At 37.5% G+C, this 22,631-nt stretch overlaps 1 protein-coding gene across 12 annotated transcripts in view; it reads left to right on the top strand.

Moving 5' to 3' along the window:
- USP37 (ubiquitin specific peptidase 37) overlaps positions 1-22,631 on the top strand; it is a 90,882-nt gene that overhangs the window by 17,715 nt on the left and 50,536 nt on the right. For all 12 annotated transcript variants that reach the window (XM_082466091.1, XM_082466084.1, XM_082466086.1 and 9 more), the window contains 5 exons: positions 247-347; positions 2,794-2,972; positions 3,312-3,389; positions 15,135-15,232; positions 16,765-16,849. In XM_082466091.1, coding sequence (XP_082322217.1) covers positions 247-347; positions 2,794-2,972; positions 3,312-3,389; positions 15,135-15,232; positions 16,765-16,849 — 541 coding nt within the window. The remainder of the gene's footprint in view (positions 1-246; positions 348-2,793; positions 2,973-3,311; positions 3,390-15,134; positions 15,233-16,764; positions 16,850-22,631) is intronic.

The following is a 22,631-nucleotide window of genomic DNA, read 5'->3' as shown; positions in this document are numbered from 1 at the left end:
CCCTTCTATTATCAATACATGTTTCCAAATTTTTGCATAGTTATTTAGTTTTTTGCTTGATCCTAGTTCTAAATTTTATTTATTTATTTATTTATTTACTGTATATATCAGAATTACTTTCTGTCAGATAAGCACTTTGATTTGTTTTATTTTTCCTGTTTCTGTTTCCTCAATATTAAATAATAATAATGACAAATCTCTTTATTAAAGTAAGTGATTTGAGATTTTTTTTTTTTTTTCCACCAGCCATGAAACCGTCTCAGGGTTCTGGTAGTTTTGGAGCTATTCTGGGCAGCAGGACCTCACAGAAGGAAACCAACAGGCAGCTGTCTTACTCAGACAATCAGGTATGTTTATTTGAATCGTTTTAGCTTTTTTTTAAAAAAAAGATAATCTTAGATAGACATTCTATAAGGTAGTTGCAGGAAGTAGAATTTAGACTAATGTCTAGTAATTCTTGCATTATCTCAAGGGTACTTTCCACATATCTGAAATTTACCACAGTGTAGTTTTTAAGAACATAGCTTTGGAGTTAGATGTGGGTTTGAGACTTGGTGCTGCCACTTACTAGCTGTAGGTCATTGGAGAGAAGTTCCTTAAGTATCCTGAGCCTTAGTACCCATCTGTAAAATTAAGACAGCAATAATATTTTAAGGGTTGTTATGAGATAATGCATGCTGTAAAAGTGCTTAGCCCATGATACCATATACTAACAACCCCATAAATGTTTGCTGCTATTATTTCTTTGATGCTTTTTGGGTCTGTTCTACATTATGAACTTTGCCTCTATACTATATGATACCAGACTGTTTTGTTGGGTCTTCTGTTTGCTTTTTAAATAGTTTTTCTTTCATAAATATTCAGCCAGCCATGAGACTTACTGTGCACTATTGCAACTTAGCAGTCCTGTGTCTCTTTTAATTTGTCTTACAAAGGTAAACCAGGTGTAAAAAGAAACTTTGAAGCTCCCCTGTAAGTAAAAGGATGAATTCTGTTTGGCTGTGCAGATAGATTGATTACTTAAACCATTTACTGGACTAAGCAATCAATGAATAAGATTTCATTTTCGTTAATTTCTTTTTACAAGTTGGGGTTTTTTTTGTTTTTTTTTCACATTTTAATTGAGGTACGATTGATATGCAGTAAATTGCACATATTTAAAGTGTGCAATTTGATACATTTTTGACTTATGTACATACCTGCAAAATCATCACCATAATCAACCTAGTGAACGTAGCTATAACCCTTAAAAGCTTCTTTATCCCCCTTTGTAATCCTTCTCTCCAGCTCCCTGTCTGGCCCCTATCCCTAAGCCACAAATGAATTGCTCTGTGTCACTCTAGATTACTTTGCATTTTCTAGAGTTTTATATAAATGGGATCAGTGTATAATTTTTTTTGTCTGGGTTTTTCACTCATTATAATTACTTTGAGATTGATCCATTTATAGGTAGAAATTTAACGTGTTAGAATATTTAAACTATAAGTGTTAACATATCTAGCAGAAGCAAATATACTTTCACAAGTAATGATTCCCATTAGTGAGATTATAAAATCAATTTTGTGGATTGTGACTAGCATTAAATAAAAAAGGAATAGAGGAGAAAACAATAGAGAAGGTATTATGCATAGTAAGGAAAAGTATTGGTTTCTGAAACTTCTGGTTTTATTTATATGTATGTGTAATATGTTGTGATGTAAAATATTTCTCGCTATGGGGTCATGGTCAAAAAAGGTTGAAAAATATGCAAAACAGTGTGCATATAGTATGCTACTGTTTGTATAACAAGAATAAAATATTGATTTTCATTTGCATAAAAAACAATAGAAGAATACTTATAAGGTGTAGGAGGATGGGAAGTGGAAGAACTGGGTGAATGGCATTGGGGTGATGAGACTTCTCAGTATATGGCTTTTATAACAGTATTTTGATTTTTTTGAATCTTGAGAATGATTTACCCATTTGAAAATAAATTTAACTTTTAAATCGTTCATCCAGATGACCTCAGAGATTTTTTCTTTCTTATTCTAAGATTGTAATTCTGTAGAAGGTAATTGGAAATATTTTCCATAGAGATAATCACATAGCTCTTAATGTGGAGTTATAAAACTTATCTGGCAGAATACTGGTCAAAAACACTGTTTTCCAACTAATATGTGTAAAGTGTGCATTATCTTTGAATGTTTTTAATGTGTTTTGGGGGTAGATTCTTTGATTCATCTTCTGCCAGTAGGCTCTATTTCACTTTCAGTCTCCCCATTGTTATATATATTTGTTTCATTTCTCCAAACTAGAACCCCCTCAAAAGTCATGTGCTGTACATATGACTTGGCATTTAAATTGTGGCAACTAAATATCATTATTGCTCCTTTTTCTCACATTTATGTCACTTTAAATTATCATAATTGGATTTTTTTTCCCTAAAGATGTGTTTCATGCTGGTCACTAGAACCTTGTCTTGTGTATGTGAGTCCTTTTTTTTAAATCAGTAATTCAAAGCAGATTCCTTTCTGCTTCCAGGAATGCTGTGGAATTTGTAAGTTTACAAGAATACTATAGGAAAATATGCGTCAAGCTTAATTTCTGACACTGACCATACATTAGAATCACCTAGAGTGCTTTAAAAAAAAGTGCTGATGAATGGGCCTCACCCCCATACCAGATAGGCTAGAATCTCTGGAGTTGGGTCTCCAGTTGTGGGTATTTTTTAAAAGTTCCCTATATGAGGATCACTGGTCTAAAAGTATGCCAATTAATTTGAAGAACTGGCTGTGTTAAACTTTATTCTTATAGGTCTCTTCAAAAAGAGGAAGTTTGGAAACTAAAGATGATATTCCATTTCGAAAAGTTCTTGGTAATCCAGGTAGAGGATCGATTAAGGCCGCAGCAGGAAGTGGAGTAACTGCTACCCGGACAGTTCCCTCTTTGACATCTACATCCACACCTCTTAGATCAGGGTTATTAGAAAATAGGTATGAAAGACTTTTTTTCTTTCTTAGTCATTAGCTCTGCCTGTTTATACATGTTTTTCAGGCCTTTTAGAAAAACCGATAATTTGAGAAAAAGAAGGAGATTTTTCCAGTTAGAAGAAGAAAGTGTGAAGTGTGTTTTTTGGAGATAATTAGTATTTATCTTGTGATTTATGTTAGTGACACATATAGAGCTTGCAGATACACAGTATATTAATTTAAATGTGGTGTAGAGAATTAGCAGTAGTCATGGTTCTTGTTCTTGAGTATGTTGGTTTATACTTTTTAATAGTATGAATTACAACTTTGTAAAAATAACGTTTTTTTCTCTGTTTTTTATAGGACTGAAAAGAGGAAAAGAATGCTATCATCTGGCTCAGAGCTGAATGAAGATTACCCTAAAGAAAATGATTCATCGTCGTAAGTTGCTTTAAGAACTTTTATGGCACTAGATCAGTGTTTCTTATATTGGTAATTACAACCACTAGAGAAGATTGGGATGGTGTTCAGTTTATGGGAATCCCAAAGATAGAAGAACAAGATTTAGAGTATTTTGGTGACAGTAGGTTATGGGCTCAATAGGGAGAGGATTTGGCCATTAGTATTGCTTTGGTCATTCCCGTGCACTTCTCCCATCCTAGCTTTTTTTATTTGCAGCACTTAGAAGAAGGATAGAGCTGAAGAACTCTAAATAAGTGTTTCTTGTTGGCTACTCTTTTAGCATGGACCCCCTTCCTTCCCTCTTCCCTTTACCTGTAAAAAAATTTTTTTACCTTATTCATGTGAAAAGTTAGCTTAGGTAGACATGTGGACACAGTGGGGGAAGGGGAGGGTGGGACGAATTGAGAGGTTAGGTTTGACATAAATACACTACTGTGTGTAAAATAGATAGCTGATGGGAACCTGCTGTACAGCACAGGGAGCTCAGCTCGATGCTCTGTGATGACCTAGATGGGTGGGATGGGGGGCTGGGAGGGAAGTCCAAGAGGGAGAGGATATAGGTATACATATAGCTGATTCACTTCATTGTACAACAGAAACTAACACAACATTGTAAAGCAATTATACTCCAATAAAAAAATAAAATAAAACCCTGCATAGGTTCTAGGCAAGGAGCGTCAATCTTTTGGAGCTATTTTTTGTGTTGAACAAAAGGGCATACCTGCAATAGGATAGTCACCAGCTCACAGTTCTCTTCCTCATAATGGATGGGTTGTGGGTTTTGTTTGTTAGTTTGTCTGTCTGTCTTTTGGGAGAGAAAACTTATTACACAGTTGCCAGGTAATACCTTAACAGAAATCAGTTGCTATTCAGTTAACTGGTGTTCAAGGTGAAAGGGTCACCAGAAAGGAGTTGGGAAAAAGCTAAAGAAACTTTATATAGTAATTGGGTTCTTGGTTCTGTTGCTGTAACAGATACAAAAATCTAGGTAGGTGATAAGACTCATGTGGTATCTTAAACTACAATGACCATGGACTCAAGTTCCTTCTATCTTGTTGATCTGCCATTCTTAATAAGTAGCTTCCATTTTATGAACCAGGATAGCTTCAGCCTCCACTCTCATGTCTGTATTCCTATTGGGAAGGAGGAAAGGAGCAAAGGGAGGGCATACTGCTCTCGTGTAGGCTGAAAATTGTACACACCACTTTTGTGCATATCACATTGGCTGGAACTTAGTCATGTGGTTATATCAAGTTATGAGAAGGTCTGGGAAATGCCTAGCCCAAATTCTACTATTATGGCAGAAGAGTACAATGGTTATTTGGGGACAACTAACAGTCTGCCATAGTTTACTCTTCTAGCCACAGACTTAACCTCTGTTTATCATTCTTCCCGTATATAGAGTACTCCTACCTTCACCCTGCTGGAGATAACCTCCATGTCTCATTTAGTCATTGTATCCAGCTCAGAGTCCAGGATCTCTGGGTTATGTGCAGTTCTCTGCATAAGGTCCAGGTGTGCCTTGGACCATGCACCTCATGGTCTGACACCTAAAAACTAAGAGGTAGGTTAATCTGCATTCCTCACTCCCATCTCCATACACATATCATTCATTATGCATTGCTGGAGTAGGCAGAGGATAACCACAATAAAAGTTACCGTTTAGAAAAGATAAGAATAGGAAACTGAGGAGTCATTGGTCTATAGCAGAGATAAAATCTTGTTAGGCAGAAATTGTGAAGACAGTGAAAGCAGTGGAATAAGTTCTTCATTAGCCCATGTAGCAGTCTCTGTCCTATCCTCTGGGAGAAACCCTTGCTCATTGTACTCCATATGACTCCTGGCTTTGCCCTTTGATTGATTTCCTTTGTCTGTTATCTTTCAAGGCCATAGCTGAAGGGGATTTTGAAGACTATGTTCTTTGGAGCCATTCAGCTTTTGTAGCCTACGTCATGCTGGTGTAGTTCTGGAAGTTAGAAGTCTGGAAGCTTTAGAAGTCTAGAAGTTTCTTTAAAGGTAGAACAAGCAGGCTTTTATAGGCTTGAGAAAGAATTGGGGCCAATATTTTTGTTGTTATTTTGGTTCTTTTAATACATTTTGGAATAATTTTAGATTTACAGGAAAGTTGCGAAGATAGTATAGAATGTACCTGTATACCCCTCACGCAGTTTTCCCTAATATTAACATCAGTTTTTCACAAAACTGCTTCTCCAGTTACCTCTTATCATTGCCTCAATTTGAGAATTAGAAGCAGTTGGATTTTTTTAGTCCCATATGGTCTCAAGTTACCACACAATTTTAATTCTAGGCCATTGGCACAGAGAAATGTATTCCTTTTCATCCTTGATTGCAAGCTGGCTAGTTCTTGCCCAGATTTATCTGTCTTGAATAGAACCTCACTGTAAGCAGTAAGAAGCGCTAACACAGACCAGTGTTCTTAATTGTCTCAACCTTTTCCTTTGAGGTCTGCCTCCCAAGACATTACAGATAACAGTTCTGTAAATATTTTGCTGAAATATAACAATAGTCACCAGCTTTCCAGTCTGTAATATCTGTGTTCTTACCCTCTACCTTCCTACTGAGCTAGTTCTGCATATTATAGGTTTGTTATGGTAGCATCCCACTTCTAGTAACAAAATTTGTGTATTTGGAGTCCAGTTGTAGGGAACAAAATTCACTCTAGCTAGTTTACGCACAAAGGTATTTCCATACAGAGAGCATTAAGTGGCTTACAGAATCATTAGGAAAGCTGAAAATGTAGACTCTAGGTTACGCTTTCAGGAATGATTTTGAGAGCCATGCCCCAGATCAGGTCACCAAAGATGCTTCTGGCTATCATGAAGTGAACAGCTGAATTGGAAGCTGGCATGAAAGCTGTTATCTGTAAAACTGTGCTGCCACTGCCAAATGCGGAAATCCTCTACAGGAAAACCAGATACCCCCACGTTGATGTTAACCACCAGAAGTAGCAGAACACATGACCTCTCCCTATTTCCATTTCCCATATCTTGCACAAGTATATGTAATTTACCTTAAATCTTGAACACTAACTTGGAAATGTAGTTTTTTAGCTTTCTGGCTTTTGTAGAACAGGGAGGTACACTGAAAGGTGGTAGTAATGGACTTTGCATGCCAGTCCACCATATTCACCACACTTTGGGGAAGTCTCAGTTGTTCCACTTTGAGTTGTCTGATGAACCCTAAATTTCTAATCCTTGTTCTGGGCTAGTAATACTTTTTATACCATCACAATTAAATTTTTTAAAGTTTGGACTTCCTAGAAGCAGGCTCTAGATGAATATACTTTTGCAAATGCCTTATTAAGGAAGTACTCATAGGCGAGACCAGTAACAGAGTAAGGAAAGCAGGACTGGGAAGGGGAGGAAGCCAACTAAGGATGTCACCTTAGATAAAAGTCCCACAGAGAGTGGGCCTCATCTTGATCCAGCAGGAGGTCTGGGCTTCTTTCAACTAGAAGTAAGGAAGATGGGCTTTCATATTTCCATACTGCACTGTTTTTGGTTAACAGCTGTCTTGGGGCTTTTGGCTCTGCCTAGATGCGTGAAATATTTGAAATAGCCCAAAGGCAGTCTTCTGAAGAACTGCAGGTGCTGGCTGTTGAAAACATAATAGTCTAGATGTGTGAGAAGTATAAACAGCGATCTGAGGGGGCTCTGATAGAGCATCACTATTAAGTTCATTCCATCTTATTATAGATTCTTCACATTGATGCTTTTCAATTTCTGGGTGAGAATATTAAAAAAAGGAGGGTTAGTGGGATGAGCTGCAGTTCTTTTTGTCTTTGTTGCTACAAATAGCCTTGAGGCTATAACTGATATTATTATCTACTTTTACCATCCATTCTAGATTCACTGCATTTTCCACTAACACTTCTGGTCTTAATGGTTTGCCTGGTGGTATGACAGATCTTCTTCTCTGAGGGATCTGAGCCCCTGGTCACTGTGTACTTCTCAGGCTGTGATTGCTGTAATTGCCCATTCAGAGTTAAAACTGAGCATGAGAGCACTAAGGATTCCCTGGTCAATTTCCTTTATTCCAAACATATTCTTCCTGCCCTCATTATATAGCAGCAACCCTGCCCGCTTATAATAATCAAAGTCAGTTACAGTATGGTAACTCCTTTCTTTGCCTGTTGATCTGCCAGCATGAGAAGCCCAAAATGAGTAGGTAGCAGCCATAGCTTTAGATTAAATGGGACTCTTCCTGTCCCCCCAGTGAAAATGTCCCCACTCTGGAAACCAGGACCCACAGAATCTAAATTGAGGGGACAAGAAGCACAAGAGTGTTATCAAGAGTGATACTTAGTGGGGGCATTCCTACTTCTGCTTTTTGCTTCCAGACCCATGTATTCTCTATAAATGTAATGGCTTGTTGGTTTGTGCTATATATTGTGTCTTGAAGGGCACCCAGTTCCTAATGAGATCGTCTCTAAGCACCTTTAAGGGCTATTGGCCATCAGCTTTGAGGTAATATGGTGTGGTAGGACCAGTGGAGCCTTTGGTCATATGCCCTTATTGTACCTCCTTTTCTTTTGTATAAAGTGGGTTTCTCGTTCCAGGATGGTGTTATGTGAGATTTCATGTTAATAAATCATATACTCTTATGAGCCCTCAGAGAGCAATGCAGCCAAGGCACTGTGGGCAGGAAAGGCAAAAGCAAACCTAAAATATATGCCAATCCCAACCAGAATTAATTGCTACCCGTTCTGGGATGGAAGGTGTCTAATGTAATCAACTTATCACCAAATGACTGGTTAGTTTCCTTAAATGATAGTACTCAATCACGGGCTGGGGATCAGCCTCTGCTGCTGACCAGTTGGACATTCAGCAGCATCAGTAGCTAAACCAGCCTTATTGAAGGGGAGCCCCTATTGTAGGGTGCATTCAGAGCTTTTATCTCTGCCACCATGGCTGTTATTCATGGGCCCTTTTGTGGAAGTACTTGGATGGCTGAGTACAGAGATTGAATGGCAGCTACTGGACAAGTTACCCTGCGTGGTTGTTTCTTAAGTGGAGACATTAAGAGACTTAATGTCTCTTCAGTGGAGTTCTCTGGTGAGCATTAACATGTGAAACAGATCTTCACCCTTTGTACATACTTCTATATGACTATCCATAAACCTCTTCCATAAATCATTTCTCCCTGATCTTCCAGTCTTATTCTTTCCAGGCCCCTGACCATCCATCCAAACCATTTGCCACCATCCAGGGGTCCACTGACCCACTTTTCTCTCCACACAAAGTGGATAAAGAGGTGCATTTCTCAAACTCTGCACAGTGTAGGATTTTGTCTTACTCCTGTGTTCCGGGGCAGTCCCTTAGTGGGGCTACAGTGCAGCAACAGTTCATTTTCAGCTTGTACCAATGTACCAAGATGATCCATCCATGAACCAGGCACAGGTTTTTTCCCTCTTCTTCCAGCTGGTCACTGGAATGCTCATAAGTCTGTTCTCATTATCTATTCTTATTTACTTGGATATACCACTCACATTTTATGATGGATTACTGCTGTATCTTCCTGATCTTACAGCTTCGTGGGTATGATAGCACCCAGCTCATGATGGCTTGCTGTGGTTGCATAGTCCCTTGATGACCCATAGTCTTTATGATTATTATTTACCCCATATCACTGTATCAGCTATCTAGTGTTGTATAACAATATACTTAAAATAGTAACTATTATCGCTTATGGGTCAGTGGTCACTTGAGTGGTTCTGTTTATCTGGGTCTGGCTTGGCCAGTTGTGGCTGGATTCTCTCATTTTCTCATGCATCCATGGTCAGTTGGTAGGTTGGCTAGAGGTTGGCTGGTCCAAGGTGGCATTACTTGTATGACTGGCCATTGGCTGTCTAGTGGTTGGGGTGATGAGGGAGATTGGCCATGTTTTCTTTTGTCACCTGGCAGGTTACCAGGTGAATTATTCACAAAGCAGTGGTAGGGTTCCAAGAGAGTGAGTGGAAATTTGTAGGGTGCCTTTAGCCTTAGCATCAGGACTTATGTGCTGTTATGTCTGTCACATTCTTTTGGGAGAAGGAAATCACAAGGCCAGCCTCATTAAGGGATGGGGAAATAGATTGCATTTCTTAATAGGGGACTTAGGTACAAGGAAGGGAATAATTTGGGACATTTTTTAAACAGCTTTATTGAGGTACAGTTTACACACCATAAAATTCACCTGTCTTAAATGTATAATTCTGTATTTTTGGTAAATTTATTGAGTTGTGCAACTATCAGCATAATCCAGTTTTAGAACATTTCTATAACCCTAACAAGATCCATTGTGCATTCTACCACATTTTTCAAATGCTGGAGAGATGGCATGAGCCATATTCTCTTCTACTTTATCCAAGTCGAGTTCACTACATATGAAAAATCTTGGTGGTGTAACACTATAGGATACCAAAAATTTTACCACCAGGAATGGAATTTCTGTTGCCATTGCCAAACAATCAATCCAATTCCAGAATCCTGTCCTTAGAGAGTATGCTTCCTAGACCCATTTCTAGCACTAATGGTTGTAGATCAAGTTCCCCAGAAACAAACCCTGAAATGGAGAGTAGTGTGCAAGTGATTTATTTAGGAATTATTCCCAGGGGATACCCAGGAAGGGAGTGGGGAAGTAAGATATTGAAGTGCAAGAAACAAAGAATGAGTGTGATCTCAGACAGAAATCTGATCTCTGAGCAGGAAAATGCAGAGGTTAGGCTTCATCCTAATCCCAGAGAGAAAAATCTGTTACATAAATTTCACCTTAAAACTGTTCTAATCCAAGGCAAGGGAGCTGGGCTTCTATACTTTAGCACCTGACCTTACTTGTGACTCTCTGAGAGTGCAGGCAAAGTCTCTCTAGTAGCTTGAGGGCAATCCTGTGAAGAACCCTAGGTACAGGCTATCAACAAATTAAAAAAAAAAAAACCTAAATTGAAGAACTTGAAAAAGAATAGATATGCGTATATGTATAACTGAATCACTTTGCAGTACACCTGAAAGTAACGCACCATTGTTAATCAACTATACTCCAATATAAAAAAAAATTGAAAACAAACAAAAAATACCTAAATTGGTGTGGACGAGAGGACACAAAAATGGGGCCAGAGGGAATCTGGGTGGAGCGTCTACATTGTCTGCTTACAGGCTTTATTCATGATGGTTCTCCTAAAATTAGCACTTCTAATCAAAGCATGAGCATGTTTCTGAATGGACCCACTCTACTTAATATAGGTCCAGGTATTTGGGAATAATAGAGGGGGGAAAGGGGGCTTAAGAAATTTTAATTTTGTGTTCATGAACTTAAAATTGTTTAATCACTATGAATTGAAATGTTGACATTTAGTAAATAGTATTTCAAATTACATAAACTATAAGAACATTTTGGATTTTGTTTTACTTTTTTTATATATATAAAAAATATATATATAAAAAATATATATATATATAAAAAAAAATATATATATATATATAAATTTATTTATTTATTTATTTTTGGCTGCGTTGGGTCTTCGTTGCTGCGCGCAGGCTTTCTCTAGTTGCGTTGAGCGGGGGCTACTCTTTCTTGCAGTGCACGGGCTCTAGGCATGTGGGCTTCAGTAGTTGTGGCACACGGGCTTAGTTGCTCTGTGGCATGTGGGATCTTCCTGGACCAGGGATTGAACCCCTGTCCCCTGTGTTGGCAGGCGGATTCCTAACCAATGTGCCACCAGGGAAGTCCTGTTTTACTTTTTAAACCTATTTAGTATCAAGCTTGAATAGTTTACTTTTTTTAAAATTTTATTTATTTAAAATTTTTTTTAATTTTAATTTTTTTAGCTAGTTCTTTATTGATTCTTTTGGTCTTAGTAGCTGAATCATTTTATCTGGCCTTGCTTTTGGCTAAGAAAACCTATATAATATTGCTGTCTCTGCTTTGACTTTTGTATAAAGAAAATACTCCTTCATTTTTGCCTAATTACCAGGGTTATGGATTAAATTGGCTTTTGACTAGGTAATGAAAGTTTTTTTTTTTTTTTTTTTTGAGAACAACTAGAAGAGCTGGTAAAATATATTTTAAAATCTTTCTGGGGGGAGAATTTTTTTTTTTTTTTCACACACACACACACTGTATTTTATTTTTACAAGAGATAAATAGACTGACACCAAGCATTGTACATGGGTGACCACAACAAAAGCAACAATGATTGCAATTACCAAACATGAAACACACTCATACTATGTCATAATATTGACATTCAGTCCAGTAATCCTCCACTGTAACAGCTCCTTTACTTTGCAGTGAAAATTGATTTGTATATTCTTTGCCTCTGAGTCCTTGTGGGATTTTTTTTTTTTTTAATTCAAACAGAAAGTCACAAAAATTATACTCATCCTCATCAGTTCACTCAGTCCCATGTAATTAATCTTTTTTTTCATCTTGATCTTTTGTTAGCACTTCTATGAGTTCATCAGTTTTTCATTAGAGTTCTGAAAATGCTTATTCATTCAGTTCAGCAGTACAGTCAGTTACCAGAAACCTGTACTTGTCAGAGTCTTTTCCATGAATTTCTTGAAGATGAAACCCTTTTATAGGAACGTATTTGCAAAAGCATCAGAGTACATCCAGAACTGTCTGTAAATGACAAAAGACTTAAAAATGACCACGGTTAAAGATTTGATGAAAGTTCATAATGCAGTTGACAAGAAAATTAGTTATTTCTGAGATATACATTTTAAAGTAATAACTAGGATTATGACTTATAACATTATACCAGAACGTATAAGATTTTTAGAAATTTCATGTAATATCTGAAACATTTATATTAACATATTTCCATACAAATAACCCAATGAAAGTTTAGTATTAGTTGTTTTGTTTGTTTGTTTTTTTATACTGCAGGTTCTTATTAGTCATCAATTTTATACACATCAGTGTATACATGTCAATCCCAGTCGCCCAATTCAGCACACCACCATCCCCAACCCACCACAGTTTTCCCCACTTGGTGTCCATATGTCTGTTCTCTACATCTGTCTCAACTTCTGCCCTGCAAACCGGCTCATCTGTACCATTTTTCTAGGTTCCACATACATGCGTTAATATACGATATTTGTTTTTCTCTTTCTGACTTACTTCACTCTGTATGACAGCCTCTGGGTCCATCCACGTCTCAACAAATGACTCAATTTCGTTCCTTTTTATGGCTGAGTAATATTCCATTGTATATATGTACCACAACTTCTTTATCCATTCGTCTGTTGTTGGGCATTTAGGTTGCTTCCATGACCTGGCTATTGTAAATAGTGCTGCAATGAACATTCGGGTGCATGTGTCTTTTTGAATTACGGTTTTCTCTGGGTATATGCCCAGTAGTGGGATTGCTGGGTCATATGGTAATTCTATTTTTAGTTTTTTAAGAAACCTCCATATTGTTCTCCATAGTGGCTGTATCAATTTACATTCCCACCAACAGTGCAAGAGGGTTCCCTTTTCTCCACACCCTCTCCAGCATTTGTTGTTTGTAGATTTTCTGATGATGTCCATTCTAACTGGTGTGAGGTGATACCTCATTGTAGTTTTGATATGCATTTCTCTAATAATTAGTGATGTTGAGCATCTTTTCATGTGCTTTGTGGCCATCTGTATGTCTTCTTTGGAGAAATGTCTATTGAGGTCTTCTGCCCATTTTTGGATTGGGGTGTTTGTTTCTTTAATATTGAGCTGAATGAGCTGTTTATATATTTTGGAGATGAATCCTTTGTCCTTTGATTCGTTTGCAAATATTTTCTCCCATTCTGAGGGTTGTCTTTTCGTCTTCGTTTATGGTTCCTTTGCTGTGCAAGAGCTTTGAAGTTTCATTAGGTCCCATTTGTTTATTTTTGTTTTTATTTCCATTACTCTAGGAGGTGGATCAAAAAAGATCTTGCTGTGATTTATGTCAAAGAGTGTTCTTCCTATGTTTTCCTCTAAGAGTTTTATAGTGTCCCGTCTTACATTTAGGTCTCTAATCCATTTTGAGTTTATTTTTGTGTATGGTGTTAGGGAGTATTCTAATTTCATTCTTTTCCATGTAGCTGTCCAGTTTTCCCAGCACCACTTATTGAAGAGACTGTCTTTTCTCCATTGTATATCTTTGCCTCCTTTGTCATAGATTAGTTGACCATAGGTGCGTGGGTTTATCTCTGGGCTTTCTATCTTGTTCCATTGATCTATGTTTCTGTTTTTGTGCCAGTACCATATTGTCTTGATTACTGTAGCTTTGTAGTATAGTCTGAAGTCAGGGAGTCTGATTCCTCCAGCTCTGTTTTTTTCCCTCAAGACTGCTTTGGTGGGGCTTCCCTGATGGCGCAGTGGTTGGAAATCTGCCTGCCAATGCAGGGGACACGGGTTCGAGCCCTGGTCTGGGAAGATCCCACATGCCGCGGATCAACTAGGCCCGTGAGCCACAATTGCTGAGCCTGCGCGTCTGGAGCCTGTGCTCCGCAACAAGAGAGGCCACGATGGTGAGAGGCCCGCGCACCGCGATGAAGAGCGGCCCCCACTTGCCGCAACTAGAGAAAACTCTCGCACAGAAACGAAGACCCAACACAGACATAAAATAAAAATAAATAAATAAATAAAGTAATATTAAAAAAAAAAAAGCACTGTTACCTAATTTAAAAAAAAAAAAAAAAAAAAAAAGACTGCTTTGGCTATTCAGGGTCTTTTGTGTCTCCATACAAATTTTAAGATGATTTGTTCTAGTTCCGTAAAAAATACCATTGGTAATTTGATAGGGATTGCATTGAATCTGTAGATTGCTTTGGGTAATATAGTCATTTTCACAATGTTGATTCTTCCAATCCAAGAACATGGTATATCTCTCCATCTGTTGGTATCATCTTTAATTTCTTTCATCAGTGTCTTATAGTTTTCTGCATACAGGTCTTTGTCTCCCTAGGTAGGTTTATTCCTAGGTATTTTATTCTTTTTGTTGCAGTGGTAAATGGGAGTGTTTCCATAATTTCTCTTTCAGATTTTTCATCATTAGTGTATAGGAATGCAAGAGATTTCTGTGCATTCATTTTGTATCCTGCAACGTTACCATATTCATTAATTAGCTCTAGCAGTTTTCTGGTGGCAGTTTTAGGATTCTCTGTGTATAGTATCATGTCATCTGAAAACAGTGACAGTTTTACTTCTTCTTTTCCAATTTGTATTCCTTTTATTTCTTTTTCTTCTCTGATTGCCATGGCTAGGACTTCCAGAACTATGTTGAATAATAGTGGCGAGAGTGGACATCCTAGTCTCGTTCCTGATCTTAGAGGAAATGCTTTCAGTTTTTCACCATTGAGAATGATGTTTGCTGTGGGTTTGTCATATTTGGCCTTTATTATGTTGAGGTAGTTTCCCTCTATGCCCACTTTCTGGAGAGTTTTTATCATAAATGGGTGTTAAATTTTGTCAAAAGCTTTTCTGCATCTATTAAGATGATCATATGGTTTTTCTTCTTCAATTTGTTAATATGGTGTATCACATTGATTGGTTTGCGTATATTGAAGAATCCTTGCATCCCTGGGATAAATCCCACTTTTTATGATCCTCATTTGCTTAAGGCTTTGACACCTTGTAGCCTAACTTCCAAGCAAATCAATGAATTCGGCAATTGAAATGTAAATTTTTAATGACAACTATTTAAAATTAAGAATTGTATCTTTATACATATATATATTTGAATTAAATTATTAACTGTAGGAACAACAAGGCTATGACAGATCCCTCAAGAAAGTATTTAACCAGCAGTAGAGAGAAGCAGCTGAGTTTGAAACAGTCAGAAGAGAATAGGACATCAGGTAAGTATTTGGTCTTTGTATAAGATACTCATTTATTGTATGATGGATTGTATTAGACTAGAAATAGAAACCTAAACTGGGGCATATTTCTCTACATTATTCAGGAATACTGTGTAATTCAGTACTAGTTATCAGGTACCAATTTGTATCTAGTACTTGGCTAAAATATTTTTTTAAATATTAGAGCTATAAGGGAATTTTTATTTTGCTTGCAAGGAATTTAAGCTTTGCCTTTTCCCCTGTTTAACTACCTAGAATTAAATTATTTCATTGTCAAAGTACCTGGACCATGGAATGAATCCAGGGAGTTAAAGTCGTTGAAGTTAAAGTTCATCAGTGTTGCTACTTATTAGAAGTTCCAGAAGATCTTGAAATTATTGCCTGAAGCAGTTGTTTAAGCTCACTTGTTCCTTGTTTTTACAAAAACTAAAAGTTAGACTGTCCCTGAATTTTTATTAGTGTTTGCTATACTTAACATATCTCTCTGATCCTCTAAACTCCTTAAAGATTCAAGTATCTGGTATTGATTTGAATACTGTGTTCAACTTGAAATTAAGTTGAAGCAAGCTAAAATACGGCATGATTTTGACAGTTTGGGAGTTTACGAGAATTCATTTGATCAGGACTCTAGGAACGGTCTCCTTTTAGTGGTTCAGAGTTGTAACATTGGACTCCTACAGAAAGAAGTATCTCTAGTATAATTCTTACCTCTGAAATAATAATACATTATGTAAACTCCACTTACTGGTTTTCAGCTTTTGCAATCAACCTATAGTTAGAAAACTTAACTACTTAAAGACGTAATAATCCTTAATACTGTTGAAGTTAAGGTACATCTTACAAAAGTTGATGTAGAAGAGGAGAGAGAGAAGGAAGTAAATGGCCAAGTGATTAAAAGTGGAACAAAATGTAGAAAGTTTAAGTGTGTTAAAGTTGCAAAGTTAATCAGTAGAACTAAAATAACACAACTGATGGGGAGTTCCCTGGCAGTCCAGTGGTTAGGACTCGGCACTTTTACTGCCGTGGGCCCAGGTTCAGTCCCTGGTCAGGGAACTAAGGTCCTGCAAGCCGCGTGGCACGGCCAAAAAATAAATAAATAAAACAAAATAACACAACTGGTAATTGGTTGGAGAGAGGAGAACAAGAGTAGGGGTGATGTAAATAAGAAATTATTTCTAATTTTTCAAAAAGGGAGTCAGCTGATATTGTTTAAAAATGAATAAATCAAGAAATTATAGAAACATTATGTAATGTTATGGAGGAAATCAGAAAAACTAAGTTTCAAAAAATGGTTAGAAATTGGAAGCAAAATTTGTGGAGCTTTAGGGCTGGAGAGTATTCTTTTATAACCTGTTATAATGTTTTCCACAGTGTTTGATCTTTTAACATGCGTATATATGTATTATTTTGATGAAAAGAAGGGGGAAAAAAGAGTTTAAATATAAACAGGCCCAATGCATAATTTTATTATTAAATGAACTTGAATGGTTGATTTAGGAATTAAACGTTTCCTGTGTCTGTTCATTTTTTAGGGCTTTTACCTTTGCAGTCATCATCTTTTTATGGCAGCAGAGCTGCATCCAAGGACTACTCTCCTGGCAGCACTAACCTAGACAGGTATGCATTGGTTATATGCCTTTTGAAGAACTTGAAGAGCTTTCTTCTTCAGAATATTAAATGATGGAATGGGCTGTGCATTGTGCTCTAAATGAATACCCTAATTTAAAATAACAAAATTGATGAGAATTATAGATTCATGACATTTTAGTTAGAAAGTACTCTAGAAATGTTTTAGTTCAGACTCTTATTTTTTATGTTTTTCAACACAAGAATAAACTAATGTATAGGAAGATTTGTACTGAGGCCACAGGTTGTGACTGGCAGTGTGATCAGATACTAGACTGGTGTATTTTCCATCGTTCCAAGTGATGAACATATGATCTGTCCTTTGCGGCATTTTAAAATTGCCTTTGTTGCCTGTGTATTTGTTAAGCTACCTACCAAAAGTTAAGGCATTTTCTTTAAAAAGCAAAAGTTTCACATTAGTGGGTATCTTTAACTGGAAAAGGCTAGTCAGAAATTTAATTGCTGATTCTAGAGATATAGATTAAATTTTTCGAGTTTTATCGGGTATGAATGTGTAAGGCAGCTGCTAAGCGCTTGTCAAGAGGTGTGATCATGGAATGCTGCACAGAGGGGCAATGATAATGATAAAAAGTGAGGGTAATGGTGTATAATAGATACGATGTGTAATGACCTATTAAGTCATATTTTGTTTTTTACTAGAATTTAATTCAAAGTGGTAAAGATATCTGGATTGTTTGTATTAAATGATTAAGGCGAATTAAAGAATTTGATATTGTATATTTAGGTATATTCAGCCTTGTGTGGTATCTGTCAAGCACTTCATGACAGCAGTGGTAACTAAGTTATTTGAATTTAAGGCAGAGGAAGCTTGACATATTTCTGCTTATTAGAAGAATCTTAAAGGAATCTAAGTTGAAAAGAAAAAGAACTAAATTTGGTTTTCAAGTGATTTATTAAATACAATACAAATTTCTTCTCAAAATAATAGAATGAGCATATTCATTGCACCTAGGAATGATTGAGGAAATAAAAATTTCTTTTAATGCAAAGCTGCATTCAAGGATAAGGTGAAAATTTCCAGATTGGTGAGCAAACTAATACTGAGTAAAGGCTGAAGCCATAAAGCACTTACAAAACGCAGACTGGAGTCAGTTATTTAGGGCTGGGTCTTCAAAACCAACATGAGGGGGCTTCCCTGGTGGCGCAGTGGTTGAGAGTCTGCTTGCCAATGCAGGGGGACACGGGTTCGAGCCCTGGTCTGGGAGGATCCCACATGCCGCGGAGCAACTGGGCCCGTGAGCCACAGTTACTGAGCCTGCGCGTCTGGAGCCTGTGCTCCGCAACGAGAGAGGCCGCGATAGTGAGAGGCCCGTGCACCGCGATGAAGAGTGGCCCCCGCTTGCCGCAACTGGAGAAAGCCCTCACACAGAAACGAAGACCCAACACAGCCAAAAATAAATAAATAAATAAATAACTTAAAAAAAAAAAAAAACCAACATGAGATTGGGAACTGAACATGACCCCAGACTAGAATTTGGTTTCTTTTTTTTTCTTTTTTTAAAATTTTTTATTTATTTAATTTATTTATTTTTGGCTGTGTTGAGTCTTCATTGCTGCGCGCGGGCTTTCTCTAATTGTGTCGACGGGCTTCTTACTGCGGTGGCTTCTCTTGTTGTGGAGCACGGGCTCTAGGCACACAGGCTTCAGTAGTTGTGGTGTGCGGGATCAGTAGCTGTGGCTCGCGGGCCCTAGAGTGCAGGCTCAGTAGTTGTGGCGCCCGGGCTTAGTTGCTCTGCAGCATATGGGATCTTCCCGGACGAGGGCTCGAACCCATGTCCCCTGCATTGGCAGGCAGATTCTTAACCACTGCGCCACCAGGGAAGCCCTAGAATTTGGTTTCTTATATGAAGCTACATGAAGCTGGGTATCTAGAACTGTTCTCTGTGCTAGTAAACCAAGGCACAACACTTCTGTATAACTACCTGAGTTTGGAACCATAAATATGCTGCTTGCCTGATGCTCCCTAAACAGAGAGCAAATACCCAAAAATGGGAATTGCAATGATTGGCATCTGCTGAATTCTGAACCCCTGATATAAAGTCCTATGCAGGTTAGAGGTCCATACTGATACAGCTACTAAACACATCAAAAATGCATGATCATGGGATGTAGTACAGAGAGGAGATGGTAAATGTAAATGAAATTAAGAGAATTATGTTGGGCTCCTTGGTCTACCCTCCATGTCTTAATAGCATTTTGGAAAAAAAAGAAAAAGACTAAGGAGAATAAAGGCAAGGAATTTGTCAAAGAAAGAAAGGATGAAAATGATGGCAGTCCACATTGAAATGCCTCAACAAATGCCAAACAGCCAATATATTTTTTTTAAATCCACATTGTAGAAGATGATGGGTAAAGAAATTTTAAAAGCTAAGAGAAAGAAAAATATCATCTATAAAAGGAAAACTGACATTAGCAACAATAGGAACAGAAGACACTGGAGTAATAATATCAAAGAATTCCGTATCCAGCTAAATTTTAATTCAAGAATTCAGACAGAACTTCCCTGGTGGTCCAGTGGTTAAGACTCCTTGCTTCCAACTACTGAAGCCCGCATGCCTAGAGCCCGTGCTCCTCAACAAGAGAAGCCACCGCAATGAGAAGCCGGTGCACCACAACGAAGAGTAGCCCCCGCTCGCCACACTAGAGAAAGCCTGCACGCAGCAGCGAAGACTCAAGGCAGCCAAAAATAAAATAAGTAAATTAATTAATTTAAAAAAAAAGACTCCGTGCTTCCAATGCAGGGGGCACAGGTTCAATCACTGGTCAGGGAAGTTCCACATGCTGCTCTGTGCAGCCAAAAAAAAAACTGACATGTTTATTACATTCAAATGAAAACAACTTCTAAAAAATTGCCGTTTTTAGATATGCAAAGACAGAATTTATTTAGCAAGAAGAAAAGTGAACAAAAGGAGTAGAAGTAAGAAAAATCAGTGAGCAAAAAAAATGTTAAGCATATTTAAAAATTAAATACCTTTAAAATTTATTCTTTTGTATAAGTAATAAGGGCGTATGGTAGAAACTTCAAAAGTTGCAGGGTGCATACAGTGAAAAATAAATCTCTCCAAACTCCTACTTGTTCATTTTCTTTCAAGAGGCAACTACTGTTACTAATGTTCTTCCAGGCTTGGCTTATTCCATGCATCTAAATACATTTTGATAGTTTTTATAAAATGATGATGATAGAATTAAAAACAAAAAAATTAATAAAATATTATACAATAAGAAATAAAGGGGTGGAGAAAAGAAAGTACAGGGAAATTAAAACATTTTAAGTTCGTTTTTTGTTTGAGAGGAGGCCACAGTTAACATAGACATATTAAAAAGTTAAAGATGACTTCCACTTCTGGCCAAGATGGAATAACAAGGACCAGATTACCCTCCTTCATGAAACAACTAAGAACCTGGACAAACTGTATGAAACAATGGATCTCGAGACATTGGACATGAGTCAGTGAAGGACAGTGATCCCTGAGAGATGGGAAACAAATTAAGCTTATGAACTGCCTCAGCTTGCTTCCTAGTGAAAGTTTCCAGGTTGCTACACGAGGAGGGGGAACCATGCAGAGCCAGCCCTGTGCTCTTCCTGAGTTGAAGAAGTGGAGCTAGGAGTCCAGGGAGGCCAAGGGCGGCTAGAATTCACAGAGCAGAGTACCAGAGGGGAAAGCTGCACAGAGAAGGAATTGCAGAGATCTGCAGAGGGTCCCCTTGAGTATTCATTTTGAGTGCTGAGCAGCATATGCAGGTGAGGAAACTAGTCAAGGCCAGGGAAAGAACCACCCAAAAGGATCTAAGGGAATAATACTTGGAGTATACATAAAGCCAGGCATAGTTCCTGTTCCTAATAGCAGCAATTTGAATGCCTAAGAAAGGTCTCGCCTCATTAGTGAGGAAAAACTATCCCTAGACGAATTGCTGCTCTTTTCCCACATGACAAACCTTAAAAGCAAGATCGAAAAAGATCAAACTGTTTCCAGGTAACCTAACTACATCCCAGAACAAAATTTGAGAATGTTTATAGAAATAAAAAATACACAGCACCCCACAAGATAAAATTCACAATGTCTGACATCCGAGAAAATATTACTGAACTTACAAACAAACAGGAAAATACAACTCATAAGAAGAGAAAAATTAAAAAATACTCAGAAATGACACATATGATAGAATTAGTAGACAAAGATTTTGAGTTATTAACCTAAATCAGTAATGACATTAAATATAAATACACTAAATGTTTCAGTTAAAGAGAAAGACTGGATTTTAAAGGAAGAATAATAATCCATGTGCTGTTTAAAAGACAACTACAGTATAAAGATGGAGAAAGGTTGAAAGCAAAAGGATGAAAACAGATATACCTTTCATTGTCCAAACTACAATATGTAGGAGTACATAGTAAGAAATAAAACTGATAGAAAGCTAATAATAACTTTTAGGGTAGAGGAACGGGGTTGTGATTGGGAAGGGGTACTCGGAGGTTTTTGACATCAATGGTTGTCTACGTATGTGTTTGCTTTATAAAAGTATTGTTAAGCTCCACACTTGATTTTTAATTAATAAGCTTTTCTTTCTAGAGCAGTTTTAGGTTCACAGCAAAATTGAACAGAAAGTGCAAAGTGTGCCTAATACCCCCATCCTCCCTCACACACAAAACTTCCCTCACTATCAGCATCCTGTACCACAGTGTTACACATTTGATTTTTATATACTTTTCTGTATTCTATTTCACAATTTTTTTTTATTTTTGAGTAAAAAACCAGATCGTGGCTAACAGATGGCCTAGGCAGACAATAAGTTGTTTGGGGACAATTGGTTTTTCCTTATAAAAAAGTAAATCATATTCCTGCTTTACAAGATGCAAAAAGTAAATGTCCAAACAGATTAAAGACCTGAGTAGGAGGGAAAACAAGATTTTAAACTTTTAAAAGAAAATATAGGAAAACATTTCTCTGACCTGACATTACAGAATGATTCCCTTTTTTTTTTCATTTATTCATTTATTTTTGGCCACAATGGGTCTTCGTTGCTGTGTGTGGGCTTTCTCTAGTTGCGGCGAGCGGGGGCTACTCTTCGTTGCGGTGTGCAGGCTTCTCATTGCGGTGGCTTCTCTTGTTGCGGAGCATGGGCTTTAGGCGCGCGGGCTTCAGTAGTTGTGGCACGTGGGCTCAGTAGTTGTGGCTCGCAGGCTCAGTAGTTGTGGTGCACGGGCTTAGTTGCTCCGCAGCATGTGGGATCTTCCCAGACCAGGGCTCGAACCCGTGTTCCCTGCATTGGCAGGCGGACTGTTATCCACTGCGCCACCAGGGACGTCCCTACAGAATGATTCTTAAACGAGACACAGAAATTGAAACCGTAAAGAAAAGATTGATATGTTCAACTTTGGTAGTAATCAGGAAAATATAAAACAAAATAACAATGAGATCATGTTTCACTCATTAGAGTGATTATAATGTAATGGAGACGATGTAAAGAAAGGGAAATTCACTACTGCTGGAAATATAAATTGGTACAGCCTTTGTGGAAAACAGTCACTATCTAGGAAAACTTTAAATGAAAATACTCCTACCATTTTCACTGCTAAGCATATAAATTAGAGTAAGTTCTCAAGGAGATTGGGTAAGAATATTTGTTGTCTAATAGTGGGAAAAGTTCACTGCCTAAATGTTTTCAAGACTAGGTAAACTAATGTATGATAGTCATTAAGTGGATAAAAGCGAATAAAGAAGTAAAACTATATTTATTTATGGCTTTTCTC

Source organism: Balaenoptera physalus, assembly GCF_965194825.1.
Source record: "Balaenoptera physalus genome assembly, chromosome: 6".
Classification (NCBI taxonomy): Eukaryota; Metazoa; Chordata; class Mammalia; order Artiodactyla; family Balaenopteridae; genus Balaenoptera; species Balaenoptera physalus.
This window is presented reverse-complemented; position numbering and strand designations above follow the sequence as displayed.